The sequence below is a fragment of the Equus przewalskii genome, chromosome 13 (genome assembly GCF_037783145.1).
Source record: "Equus przewalskii isolate Varuska chromosome 13, EquPr2, whole genome shotgun sequence".
Taxonomy (NCBI): Eukaryota; Metazoa; Chordata; class Mammalia; order Perissodactyla; family Equidae; genus Equus; species Equus przewalskii.
This window is the reverse complement of record NC_091843.1, coordinates 73,197,978-73,211,996: the sequence shown is the minus strand read 5'-3', so window position 1 is coordinate 73,211,996 and position 14,019 is coordinate 73,197,978. Positions and strand designations below refer to the sequence as shown.

General features: G+C 38.6%; 1 protein-coding gene across 50 annotated transcripts in view; it reads right to left on the bottom strand.

Moving 5' to 3' along the window:
• Positions 1-14,019, bottom strand: part of KIAA0825 (KIAA0825 ortholog) — a 366,519-nt gene that overhangs the window by 210,422 nt on the left and 142,078 nt on the right. For 45 of the 50 annotated variants that reach the window (XR_011525671.1, XR_011525678.1, XR_011525674.1 and 42 more), the window contains one exon: positions 13,559-13,698. The exons of the other annotated variants lie outside the window; for them this stretch is intronic. Coding sequence is in view for 33 of the 45 variants with exons in the window: in XM_070571368.1 (XP_070427469.1) it covers positions 13,559-13,698 (140 nt within the window). In the remaining 12 variants the exon portion in view is untranslated. The remainder of the gene's footprint in view (positions 1-13,558; positions 13,699-14,019) is intronic. 50 annotated transcript variants of the gene reach the window in all.

Below are 14,019 nucleotides of genomic sequence, written 5' to 3'. Positions count from 1 at the left end.
CATTCTGTAGCTCTTTCTCTTTGATCGTTTAGAACTGGGGTTGGCAAACTTTTTCTATAAAGGGTCAGATAGTAAATATTTCGGTTTTGCAAGCCATTTGGTCTCTGTCTCAACTACTTAACTTTGCCATCATAACACAAAAGCAGCCATAGACAATATATGAATGAAGGGTCAAGACTGTGTTTGAATAAAACTGCTTACAAAAACAGGTAGTGGGAGGGGGAAAGGGCGTTGGCCTATGGGGGCCCCTAGAACCTCGGCCTTCACCTTCTTCCAAGTTCACTGTTTAACACCTGGCTTAGCAATTCTGTTATCCTTTAATTTCGAAGACCCTTTCTACGCAGAAGTTTCCAAATTCTCCATCTCTAACTCTGACCTTTCTCTTCACACTCCTGCTGTGTTCCCCGTTTCTGTCTAGAACACCACCATCATCATCTCCAGGCTCGATGCCTTAGCAATTTGTATTCCTTTTCTGAATTGTTAGATGAAATAAAATAAATATATGTCTCCCCCATCCCCCTTTCCATAATGAATCATATGTTTATTTTTTTTCCCATTGTATCCCTTCTTCTCTGTTCCTAACACTATTAATATAATTTGGATTTTCTTTACCTCTTATTTTAATAAAAATACTCCTCAGAATATACATTAACTTTAACACCGCTGGCTGTCTGCTAAAGTCCTCCATAATCTATGCCTTACATGTCCAGTCTTCTTATTTCCTATTGCCCACAATATTCCAAGATAATTCCTGAGTCAAACCTCACCCACCATCTAAGAAGGCTTGGCTAGAGAGTGACCCTCAGCAGATTCTAGATGCTTTTAAGGTCTGTGCCCTACAAACCTGGTGAAAACCAATACCTTTGCCAGGTGCTCATCCACAAACATTGTTTTTCCTTAGCTTTTGAATTTCCTACACTATTGGGATATTCTTCTCCGTTCTCTTTCAATCTGATGTCTGCTATTGCTTTCAAGAAGACTCAGCTAGAGTTTTACTATTTGAACCTGCTTTTTAAGTGAGTCCCTTCCCTTCTCTTCCACATGTAGGTCTAGCCCTTTCCGTTTGCTTTCCCTCTGTCTCCTGGACCAGACATTTTTTTATTTAATATAAAATCCTCCAGGTGGCCTTTATGGGATCTGTAGCAGTGAAAGAGTGATAGATCTGCCTAAGGTATCCATTGTTCAAACAAACGTCATCCACTTAGCCTCATCTCCCTCAATCAATAATTTCACCCAAGAGGTGTATTCTTATCAGACCTACATCTAACCTAGGCCTGGACTCTCTTATTGTCCTCTCCTTTAGTAAGAGGCACATTCCTGTCTCTCCCTACTCCTCATTCTAAGGAAGGAGGAGGGACTCTTTAGAGTGGTGAGTTTGGGGTGAAGGGACTAGGCATCGTTGGCTCGGCTTTTGGGGTTCCCCTGACTGAAGGGGGTTGCATTCTGGCCTGCTCTCCCTTCTGTTAAGTCTGTTAGCGCAGGCTCTGCCACTGTAGGGGAGTCCTGTGGTTTTTGGGCTCTGTTGGTGGCTTGTGGGGTGGTGAGCGGGGAGCCAAGGTGGAGGAATGGAGGGATCAGCTTAATTCTGGAGAGCGGTGCTGACAAGCTCCATATTTAAAGCCATGTTCTCTGACCCAGGTTTTACCAATTAAAAAGCTGCTATTTTGAATTCCATCTGCCTTCTCCTTTATCTATCAAATGGTTTATACATTATATAAATAAATACAAGATCTGGAAACAGATTGTCTTTACAATAACACCGAAGGGCCCTTTTCACTGCAGACATTATTTTAAACTCCTTTTGAGGACTGAACTTGTTAGTGCTTCAAAAGAAGGGTCGTGTTAGGCAAGGAACTCGAACACCAACCCACCAGGAGACTGTGTTTATTGTTACCAAAGATTTACACATACATGGTACACTAGCACTTGGCTTTCCAAGACTGCTTAATTTTTATTTTCTACAAGAATGTTCTTAATGACAAGCTCCTGCTGAGTCACTAAAATGGATTTGGCAGCAATGTCGTGGAAGAGTGTGCCATGAGCTTAGGGATGCTGAATTAACCAGGCACTAACAAGCAGCCCTAACCAAAGGGAAGAGGCTGAACGGCTCACTTCAGACACCAGTACGAGATAAAAAGTGCGAGAATAGGAAATGGAGTCTATAAAACAAGGACTCGAAACCTAAAACACTAGGCCAATAAATTAATACCTGAGAAAAAGGGATGGAGTATCACAAGAAAATTGTTTTAAAGAAGAACTCACTGTCAGTGTCACAGCCCAGTTCATAATGAAAATTTGCAAAAATAAAATAGAAACCTGACAAAAATTAGTTTTGAAAATCTTGCAGTTTGTTGTATAAAAGGCTAACAGTTGATATAAAGACCTGCCATTTATTTTAAGTTTTTGATCAAATATGACATTACTTTTTTCCTTTGAACTATTCTTATTTGGGTAAAATTAGAAAATTTAAAAAGGAAGTCTCATGAAATGTCTTAAATATACGAAGACAAAAAAAAAAAAAGTCATTCTTTGCAGAGATCCTCCTTCCCAAGTTTTTCCCTGGGAATTATTTTCTTGCTTTATGTTCTAAAATGCTCATATACAAGTTGAAGGTCAGCATTTACAACTTATTCTATGCCGTTTTCCCCAGTTCCCAAATAAACACTAAAGATCAGATTTCTACCTCCTTGGAATACCCACAGTCCCAAATTCGGGACTATGATGATGGTGAGATGGGAGACAGGTCTTCATTGAATATCCACAACGGTGCAAGCACTATGCTTAAGCATTTTATGTACATTTTCCCATTTATCTTCATCATCACAAAAACTCTATGAGGTGGATATTATCTCCTTTTTTTTCTTAACAAATGACGAGAGTAAGTCTTAAAGAGGCTGACACGATGAATAAAGTAGAAAAGTACTCTATGAATCAGTAAGCAAATAGCTACAATCGATAGAGATTTACAATTGAGCAACTGATTCCAATTCTTTGAAAACTGATAATCTGTACATGGTATACATCGGAAATTCTGTATGTTTAAAAATTATTTTATAATATTTACATATTTGTAAATGCAGATAGGTAAACCTCTTTGAAACAGTTTTGGCTGTATCTACCTGTATCTATTTATTAGGGTTTTTCCCCATGCTTTGCATAAGGTAAGATTTTCAAAGTGCATTTCACGGGATGTTAATGAGTAGCACATATGTTCTGGAAATACTGGCTTCAACAATATTAAATGCTTTTGTTTTCTGCAGGATTTCTCAGAACCTTTAACTATTCATGAAATCTGTGACTCTCCAAGATGGAATTTTAGTATACAGTGTTTCCAGTCATTTTTGACCATGAAACCCTTTTCTAGTATTGCATGTAGCAGGACTACTGTTCTATAAAACTGAATTTAGGAAGAGTGCCTCTAAGTGTTTGCAAATAGACTCAAATTAAATTCAAGCCCGTTAGGTTTGCAAATAAAAGTGAGCAGTTTGAATGGGTAAGGAAGCAAGGTAGCAGCAGAAAGGAATATTCTGCATAAGGAGATTGCCAACGAAAAGAAACGATTGCCGATCAGGTCACCAAAGTTGCATTTAATTTTAATTCAACTGAATCATTTGTGGAGCAAAGAGGGATTTTGCTTCAGCAGTAGGCACTGGCAAGAATAACAAAGCACAGCCAAACAGGGCTTTAAAAACTGCTAAACCCACAGACTTATACCAAGTTCTAACTAACTGGTTAAGAAACACAATGAGATTATATGACCGGCAGGCACCTTACATGGAAGTTAGCAAGTATTTGGTCAATAAATGAATAAATATTTGTGGACTGAATGAATAAAGAGTTCCCTAGCAGCTGTGACAATGGTGACCTAGCTTCTTTTTGACTACTTTCAGTGGTGGAATGTCCACTACCATTCAAGTTAGCCAGTCCTTCTGCTGGACAGTTCAAGTTACCAAACTATTTTGCATTTTTTAAAATATGGAACACTATTATCAGAAAGGACTACAGAAATCGAGGCTAGCCTCTTTAGTGGATAAAGAAAAGAAGCACAGAGTCATAAGCAACCTCCTCAGTTATCACTATGGATGACAATTCAGGTTTTCTGACTGGCAGCCAAGATCCATCTCCTTCTAACTTATTCCCAAGTGTGTCCACTTGCTGAATTGGACAGCCTATTTGTTTTTTTAAATAAAGACTTAAAATATTTGAAGATAGCTATCTTGTCTTCTCTAATCTTTTCTTCTGCAAATTAGACATACCTAGTTTATTTAAGCAAGGTATGGGCTGGCTTCTACTTAACATCTTTATCACTTTTCTCTGTGTTGACTCTTAAAAGGGCAATATCACTTTAAACCAGTTGTGCCAAGAAAAGATAAGGTCTGCAGACAAGGTCTGATGACCACTAAGCATAGGCAGGCCAATTGGTCCAAAGCCTGCAGCTGGCAGCCCTAGGGAGTAAGAGAGAAGTTTTGAGTTCCAGATCTAGTACTCCTAAATAAATGAAAAGTCCCTAGATGTCCATAAAATGTGGAACTAAGTTAAAGCTATTTCAAAGGGTAATTCCTTCTGTAGGCAGATACCAAGCCTATCTGTCTAGTGGGAATGTCTACTCAGGCCTTGGGAGAGAAGTTACCATGCTGGGGTAACGTGCAGGTCTCCTCTCCAAATGACCACATTACAGAGCAGTGATAAAGACACTGTGGGAGCTTGGGTGCTGCACAATATTCTAGAACAAGAGTTGACAACTATAGCCCAGCAGATAAATCCAGCCTGCTGCTTGTTTTTTATATGGCGTACAAGCTAAGAATCATTTTTACTTTTTTTTTTTTTTGGTGAGGAAGATTGGCCCTGAGTTAACATCTATTGTCAATCCTCCTCCTTTTTCGCTTGAGGAAGATTATCGCTGAGCTAACATCTCTGCCAGTCTTCTTCCACTCCCTATGTGGGACGTCGCCACAGCATGGCTTGATGAGTGGTGTGTAGGTCTGCACCCAGGATCCAGACCCACAAACCCTGGGCTGCCAAGCAGAGCATGTGAACTTAACCACCATGCTACCAGCTGGCCCCAGTTTTTACATTTTTAAATGGTAAAAAAAAAAATCAGAATTAGAATATGTTTTGTGACATGCAAAAACTATGTGAAATTCAAACTGCAGTGTCCATAAATAAAGTTTCATTAGAATACAGCTGATGGGGGTTCAGGACATGTTACCCAAAATATGGCACCTTGGTGTATTTAAGATTTTAAACTGAAGGAGTTTGAGAAAACAGCAGAAGCAGGAAGGTCACTCTGACCTTCTGGAATCCCCCTGTCCCCTGAAACAGGTCATAAAACCCTTACCTGAGAAAGGTCCTCCCTATTGCAGGAGGAAGGAGCATCCTTATCTCTGAAGTCAAAGGGATACTGAGAAGAATCTTAACAAACAGAACTTGCTCAGTTTCCTCCAATTTACTGCACCTCTCTCATATTCCTTGACCTATCATGTTTCTCCAAAATTGTCCATTCTTCACTAAGCCTAGCATAAAAATACTCAGGTTTAACTATTTCTTTCGATCTTTATTTCCTAATAAAGATTCCACTGTCATGTAAAATTATATTAAATAAATTTGTATGCTTTTCTCCTGTTAATCTGTCCTTGTCAGCTTAATTTTCAAACCCAGCCAGGGACCCTAAGAAGGTTGAGGAAAACTGTTTCCTCCTCTGCACAGCCATGCTCATTGGCTTACATACGGTCCATGGCTGCTTTCATGCTACAGTGGTACAGATCGGTAGTTGTGATAAAAACTGTATGGTCTACAAAGCCTAAAATATTTACTCTTTGGCCTTTTATAGAAAAAGTTTGCTGGCTCCTATCCTAGAATGTTGAAAGAAAGTGTACATATATTCCAAATATCTAAAACTACATAAGGGCATCTTCCATCTGCTCCCACATCACTCACGAGTAAAAGGAGGTGTCAGCTCTTCAGAGCAGCCTTTCCTAATCATCCAGTCTGTGGATCTCTAGCAATCACTCTGTTTTAGAAAACCTCTTCATGGTACTTATGAGCAGCAGAGCTTACCTAACTTTTATATTTTTTACTTTATAAGGTCTGTCCTCTCCACTTTCCCCAGCAACGAATCCCCCAGAATAAGAAGGCAATTCTGCAGGTCATATTTACCATTGTATCTCCAGCTGAGAATACTGCTTTGTACTGACTTGATGCCCATTAAATACTAGTTGAATAGAGAATGTATTTATAAAATCAAGTAACCAAACATTTTCAGAAATTAATTCAGAAGAATATTATTTCTTATTTCTAAGAATAATCATTTCCATAAAGTCTCATGTTTTCATTTTGAATTCATTTAAAAACAATAGATATACTTTCAGAAAATAATGGCTCTTCTTTCTTCTAATAAGGACCACTTAAACATCAAGTGGGTAATTTACTCAATTTCTCTGTATCTATGTTTCCTCATTTGCAAAATGGTCCTAATAATCCACGGGACATAAATGAAATGATACATTAACTCACTTTGAGTTGTTGGGAGAAAGATACTACCTAAATTCATGAATAGAATCACTTATAGTATAATGCCCAATCATTTTACATGCTAACACTAGAAGCACATTTACTAAAGAAGACATACATTCTTATGGTTATATTAGACATTTTCTATGAAAAGAAAGAATATAAAATATTTCAGCCACTGTCATGCCAGATTAGATCTGATTCTGCGTAGGTGAAGCATCATAGCAAAATTCATATTGCCAATCTCCCAAGCCACATGCAAAGGTTCTCAAGGAGTACTAGAATGTATGGAATTTGGGAATATTTATTTAGCCTAGTTCTCATCTTCACACACATGACAGCTGCTAGGACAACATCTTCTCAAGCACACATGTGTCAAAGGGGAAACTTCACCTCCCGGGATACACTGAGATTTATGTTTAGACAGAGGGCAGAGTTACTGAAAAGCAGAGGGAGAGACCACTACATGGAGCACAGGAAGAGTGATCAGAAAAGAACAATATGTCAGGCATAATTTTCTAGGTATTTGGTATAAAAGAAGGAATGAATCTAATACAAAATAAGTACCCTCTAAGGGTCAAAATGGTGTTTTATTTTTATTTACTTTTTTAAACCCCTAAATGAATACAAAGGTCAATATTAGTACATTTAGAAATGAGGAATCTGAAGTTTAGAGAGATCACAAAGCTAATGAATAAAACAGAATTGCTGTCATGGAAATTTAATTGGCCTCCATTCGTTCATTCAATAAATATTTTTTAAGCTCGTACCATGTGCTCAATAGCAGTCTGAAGCATCTAGACCCAGGCCAAGCACTGGGTATACAACAGCGAGCTGTCCCTGCCCTCTTGGAACTCATAATGGCTGCAATAGACATTAAATACAAAATTATGTTAATTAACCTTTCACTTAAAATTGTGACAAGCGTTACAAAAGGAGTTACGGTGGGACCTTATGGGACAATCAAACATGACTTCCTTGGAAATAATACTTAAGTCAAAAGATGACTAACAGTTGCCAGGAAATGGTGGGGAAGAAGATACTGGGCACAAAAAATCAACATTTCAAAGGTTCTGTAGATGGAAAGAACTTGGTATATGGGACAATTGAAAGGTCATTGATGTTGGAGCAGCTGCATCTTCCTTCAGACACTTCTGCTGTTGTAAATATCCAAACCTAGGATGCACAACCTAGACCAGAATACGCATGAGTTGGAGCATGATAAACTGGGGGAGAGCAGGACACGCTAACATCGGACAGGTCAGCCATCGACAGAGCAGGACGGGCATTGCTCGAGGATTAGGGTCCTTATCCTATATATAGTGGGCAGCCACTAAAGGTTTTTAGCAGAGGAGTGACATAATCAGATGTGTATTTGAATAAGATCATGATTTCTGACTCCTGTGAACTTCCTGATAAAATGGTTTATAAATATTTTTAAGTAAATTATGTCTCTTTAAAAGCCTATAATACATTGGTAGGACAAGCCACATTCTCAAACTTTTTCGCCTTCTATAGCAACAGATACTTTGTTCGATGACCTTGCTACTCCAAAGGCGGTCCAGGGACCAGCAGCAGCAGGAGCAGCATACCTGGGAGCTGGTTAGAAATTCAGAATCTCAGCCAACACCGAAGACCTATTGAATCAGAATCTGTGGTTTTAACCAGCACCGCAGGTGACATGTTTGCACTTTAAAGAAGCTTTGCTTTACATAATCATACCCCCTACAACCACCCTATCCTCATGGAGACTCAGCAGACCCTAGATGATAACTGTTTGGGGGACTGTAATAATTCTGTGGAGCCCATTGATATGCTAGGCTAGTCCATCATGATTGTCAGATAGGATCCTTGGTTGGAAAGGACTAGGCTGAAACCACACGAATATGGTTCTGTTGTTCCTAGTAAGAACAGGGTACAACTACAGCAAAGAAAAGAAGATTAAACAAGTCAGAGTGCAGATGTCACTAGCAAAGCAGCCTATGACATCAATGTTAGGTGCACTAAGGTACCAAGAGGGAGCATAGTTTATTTTTGGTCACCTCCTTCAAGACACTTGGTCACACTTACAAAATGAAACAAAACACCCACACACACACACACACACACACACACACACTCCACAACAAAACACCAAGCTTCTGCCATAATATGCCTCCTATTACTCAAAAGATCAGGAAAATACTAAGTATAAAATTACAGACTTTGAATTGATTCATAAATCAATCTCTGCTTGGTAGTGGTAGAATTTCCTGTTGATCTGTTTCTTTATCATAAGGTTGAAAAGTACCAAAGGTACTATCAAAAGTGTCTGCTACAGAGGCTCCTGATAGCCCCCATGAACTGTGTGGCCTGCAGTTTGGTAAATGCTCTGTGGCTCTCCCTGGATGCCATGTGGTGTGGGGGTGAAAGCACACTCTCTGGAAGCCACCTGTCTGGATCAAATCCTGCTTTGCCACTTATGAGGTAGGTGACTTGGACAAGTGACTTATTTCTATGTGTCTCAGTTTCTTCATCTGTAAAATGGAGATGATAATTGTACCTACCACATGGGGTTGTTACAAGGATTCAGTGAGTGAGCACATTTTAAATACTCAGAAACAATGTCTGGAACACGTTAAATATCATGTATTTGCTAGTGTGTTGTTATGTTACAACTGAAAATCACCAGAAGCCGAGAAGTTTCACTGGACATCATTCTTGGGGCAATGGGCAAAGGGAAGAATGTTAGTCACAGTTCATTCAAATGTCACTAGCAGGAAAAGGCCACCTGCTAACACTTAGGAAATTGCTAAATATTTGTTCCTTTGATGCCACAAGTAAGAAACTAGTTAGGCCATTATAGGTAATAACCAACCAAATTGGTTACCAAATTACCAAAGAAACTAGTTAGTCCTAGGCAATTACCACACAATTGCCCTAGATTTTTAAAGTCACTAATCCAAAATAGTGTCTTACAATTCTGAAATCTTCTATAAACATTTGTAGTTGAGTTTTTTCCTTTCAAACTTAAGATGGCCTACCTTGAAAATAAACCCACAAACATTACCTTCCATGCCAAGTGAACTGTACCCAAAGAATGTTATAAACCACCTACTATGTGAAATCAGTTTATTTTTATCAAGTTTTAGCAATATAACCACTCCCTCAAAATGCTACAAATTTTTATACAGGAGGAATTATTATCTATGGCAAAAACATGATTCCACTTCCTAGAAGCTGGCAGCCTATGAAGCATATATTGTAAATTAAAATTTGGGGGCCAGCCCTGTGGCCAAGTGGTTAAAGTTCCATGTGCTCCACTTCAGGAGCCCAGGTCCGCAGGTTTGGATCCCAGGTGCGGACCTACTCTGCTCATCAGTCATGCTGTGGAGGCATCCCACATACAAAAAATAGAGGAAGAATGGCACAGATGTGAGCTGAGGGTGAATCTTCTTCAAGTGAAAAAAAGGAGGCAACAGATGTTAGTTCAGGACGAATCTTCCTCACACACACATACACAAATTTTACCCTTCATTTACAAACTTTTGCGTTTTCTCACCCTTGGTGAAGTTGTATCTAGTATTATAAGAAAGTCATTTCCATATATGCTCTGCTGATTCTTTTTAAAATAAAAAGAAATTCTGGCAAATCATTTTCATAGAGCAAAACCAAAAGCTACAGACAATAAAAGAGACAAACTCCATATGTTTTAATTATTATAATATATAATTGTCCATCAAGAAAAATCTGAACCTAACAGAATTTAATAATTACTTATTGGACAAGGAGAACTTTGTTCTAAAACATATATAATAAAAATATTTTCTTAAGATCTCTTTATTCTTATTCCTGAGCCAATTTAACACAAAGTTAAATTTTATCAGTTTGACCAAAAAGACACTGTTTACAAAGAAAAACTCTCCCACAAAAAAGCTGATAATTATGTTGCTTGAAGCACCTAATTCAGCATATTTTACTCTAAAATTTTGCTTTCCTAAAAATATGATCAAACTTCTAAATCACCAAATAGTGTTCTGAAATACTCTGAGACTTCTAAACAAATGAAAAGAAAATTTGAGAAAAAAATATTACAAATTTATTTTTATGTACATGATAATTTCCATCTTAGTCTAGTTAATAAGATTCCTGAGTATATTGTTTCTAACTTAAAGTGACAAGACTTCTACTGGAGCTTAATAAGTCAGTCAATCGATTGATTAGTGAACTCTGTCACGACATCCTTACAGTATTGAAGTAACTAATGAAATTCATTACAAGACGATTCCAGAGCAGCTATGTAATCCTGATCAAACACCTAACAGCCTTTGCAAAAAAATGCAAAAAAGGTATTTGAGCGGCTTGGGTAAGTACACCTCTGCACTTCATAAGAACCACAACCGAAGGTGATACAATATGGTAGCTACAATGACTGTAAGTCTCTCAAAAACAATATCATGTTATACATACCAGAAGGTGGACATAATATTTTTGGTAAGTAAATGTGGGATTCATTTATAAGAAAACATGGTTAAATACTCATAACTATAATTGCTATTCCTGTACTTAGTGGCTATATCAGTATAGTCAAAAAGTTTGATTGCAATTGATTTTCCAGGCTGTTCTACATAACTCTGTCAATAGGACACCATTTCTCTTCTGAGACCATGCCTGTGAGTTTCACCAACTATAGACTAAATCTCCAGCTGTGTCAGATACTGTCCATGTCATGTAGCCGCTTTGCCTGAAAGCTCAGATTATAAAGTTTAAGGGAAACACTGTATTTTATATCTTAATTGACCACTGATCGGCCAATGACTGGACTTTTCCTGTAAAAAGCACTGTGTTAGCTTGAGGAGGAATATAAAAATCTGTGATCAGCCCTAACTATCTAGCTGGAAAAACTAGTTAAATGCAGGTGCATTAGGGTGTCCTGGTTGATCCACCTGAGGGTGGACAGATTACAGCTCTTCTGATACCCCTCGCCCACTCCAGGGTTTAATTTGTATGAGTATTTGTTTAGGAAGTGCAGGGGACAGAAAGCTCAGGCGGGGTTCAGAATCCACTTTTACTCACCGTTTATCAGCTATGTGTGTATCTGGGCAAGTAACATTATCTTAAACTCTAATCACGTCTCTCTTTTTGTTCTTTTGCTGAGGAAGATTTGCCCTGAGCTAACGTCTATGCCAATCTTCCTGTATGTTTTTTTTTTTCGTATGCAGGTTGCCAGCACAGCATGGCCGCTAGCAGAGCGGTGTAGGCCTGCGTTGGGGCATTGAACCTGGACTGCTGAAGCAGAGCATGCTGAACTTAACCACTAGGCCACTGTGGTTGGCCCTAATGTCCTCATTTTTAACATGAGGAAAACAACAGTAAATACTTGATAAAGTTACAAGAATCAAATTAAATAGCAAATGTGAAGTGCTTAGCACAGTGCTGGACACCCAATAAATAAACAACAAATGGTGGCTACTTGAGGAAGTAGTTTCCCTAGCACCGGTTTCCCTTTAGGAGAGTGGAGCTACAGCCTGAAGTTCAAGAAATTGCTTTCAGGTGAACCTTGTGCTATTTGAGGCCCAAAGAGTACTGCCTGTGGCTAAGGGAATAAAGTCAGATTCACGGTTTGGGAGAGGGGTTATCTCCGAACTTCTGCTTGGAACATGGTGAGGTTTGAGGAGTTGTAGTGACCTTTGGCACCACAAGATTTTATGGATTTGAGATATGGATATGAGAGCACCAAGGGAGAAGCAATATTCTCACAAGGGCCTCAGCAGTGAGGCATCTGATCTAGGTGGCTTTTGGGAAGCAAACATCAAGGTGGACAGGAGAGAAGAATATGGGGAAGTGGTCCTGAACAGATCTGGGAAACCAAAAATTCCCAGGAATGACCAGAGCGATTTGGACAGGGGAATGCTATGAACCTCATTTGTATACCAACAGGCCTGGTGTCCATTTGCCTCGTTCATTTACAAATATAATAACACTATGCTAAGGGCAAATGAGCAGCCAAGATAATGGGCATGGTGAGGTTGAGGGGAGGAAGAGATCAATGTGAGCTAGAGCATTCAGAGATCTAGAACATCAACTGGCCCTGGCACACTCGTGGAGCCTGAGTTGTCTATGGAGGGTATTTCAAGCAGGAAAAATGGGTGAGGCCAGGTGTGGAGGGAGCACACGCATGGAGCTTTGGGGACAATGGCTGAAATGGGTGTGTATGTGCCTGCAAGGGAATAGTGGGGGAAAAGTTTAGAAAATTAGCCAGGGGTCATATTTGAATGGACAGGGATTTGATCCTACAGGTGGTAGAGAAGTAGAGGAAAAAGATTTTGATTCAGGAAACCTCTAGTGGAACTAGTGATTGATAAAATAAATCTGGCTTCATGTGTGGTATAGAATAGCAGGAGAAATGTGTAGGGGTATGTGAAAACGGTTGGAAAACTCCACATAGATGTAGCAGGAGAGCAGTGGCAAATAATATCGGATTGGCATAACGTTACTTACCATTTTCTAAAATAGCACTTACAGGGAAAAAAAGAAAGTCTAATTAAGAGAAGTGTGGTCTTCTGTTACTCCTCAATTTCCATTCATAATTTTCTCATGATTACTTCTCCATGCTGCAATGGATATGGCTGTAAGCCACAGCTTGCTTGTTTATAAGTTACATAAGCACTTTTCACGATCCACTGAAATTTCTAGTGTGGTTCTAATGAACCTCTCTCTTTCTTTCTTTTAGGTCTAATTGAGACTTCTGTTTTGGACATATAACTATGTTCCTATAATTTTCTTAGGCATTTCAAACTCCAGATATTGCAACATTTCAAAATAATGGTAGTTATGATAGAACAGTATTATACAGAAATATTGTTTTTTCTCAGAATTCCTGAAAAGTATCTTTCCAATAGGTTTATAAAGCAATTCAACATTTTGCCTACTGCTAACCCCACTGACTGTTGACACAACGCAGTTGGTTTCCATCCCTCTGCCAACATTCAAGTAGGAAAAAAAATTTCATTCAACTTGAGCAATGACTGGGTTTTTTGAGGACATTCTCATAACTATAAATACTCACTTGAGCTCTTCAGCAAGATTCTCAGTAAAAGACCATTATGATTCAGTAGGGTTTCCAGAAGCAGGTTCCAATTACAACCTGGCTGGGAAAAGAGCAGTTTCAATTGACCCTCGGCTGTCAGTCGTCCAGCTGATGGAGTCCTTTCAAAATGCAAGATAAAGATGGCGTAATGAAGTGAATTTATCTATGAAATTAATAGCCTTAAAGTACAATGTAATGCTAACTCCTTTAAATGTCAATTCCTCCCAGATCACTCTGAAAATGCTTTCATGCTTGCTTACTTTAGGGTTGCTCAGGGAAGGAATTATGTTTAATCTCAAATAGCTAAAAGCAAATTAACATTTGGTAGCCTGCCAAATTTAAAACTGATACAAAATAACCATGTCTATATTTCACAGAACTGTCTGTTTTGTTTCATGAGCAAATAAAAATTATTTATGCATTTATTTTGAATGCATTTA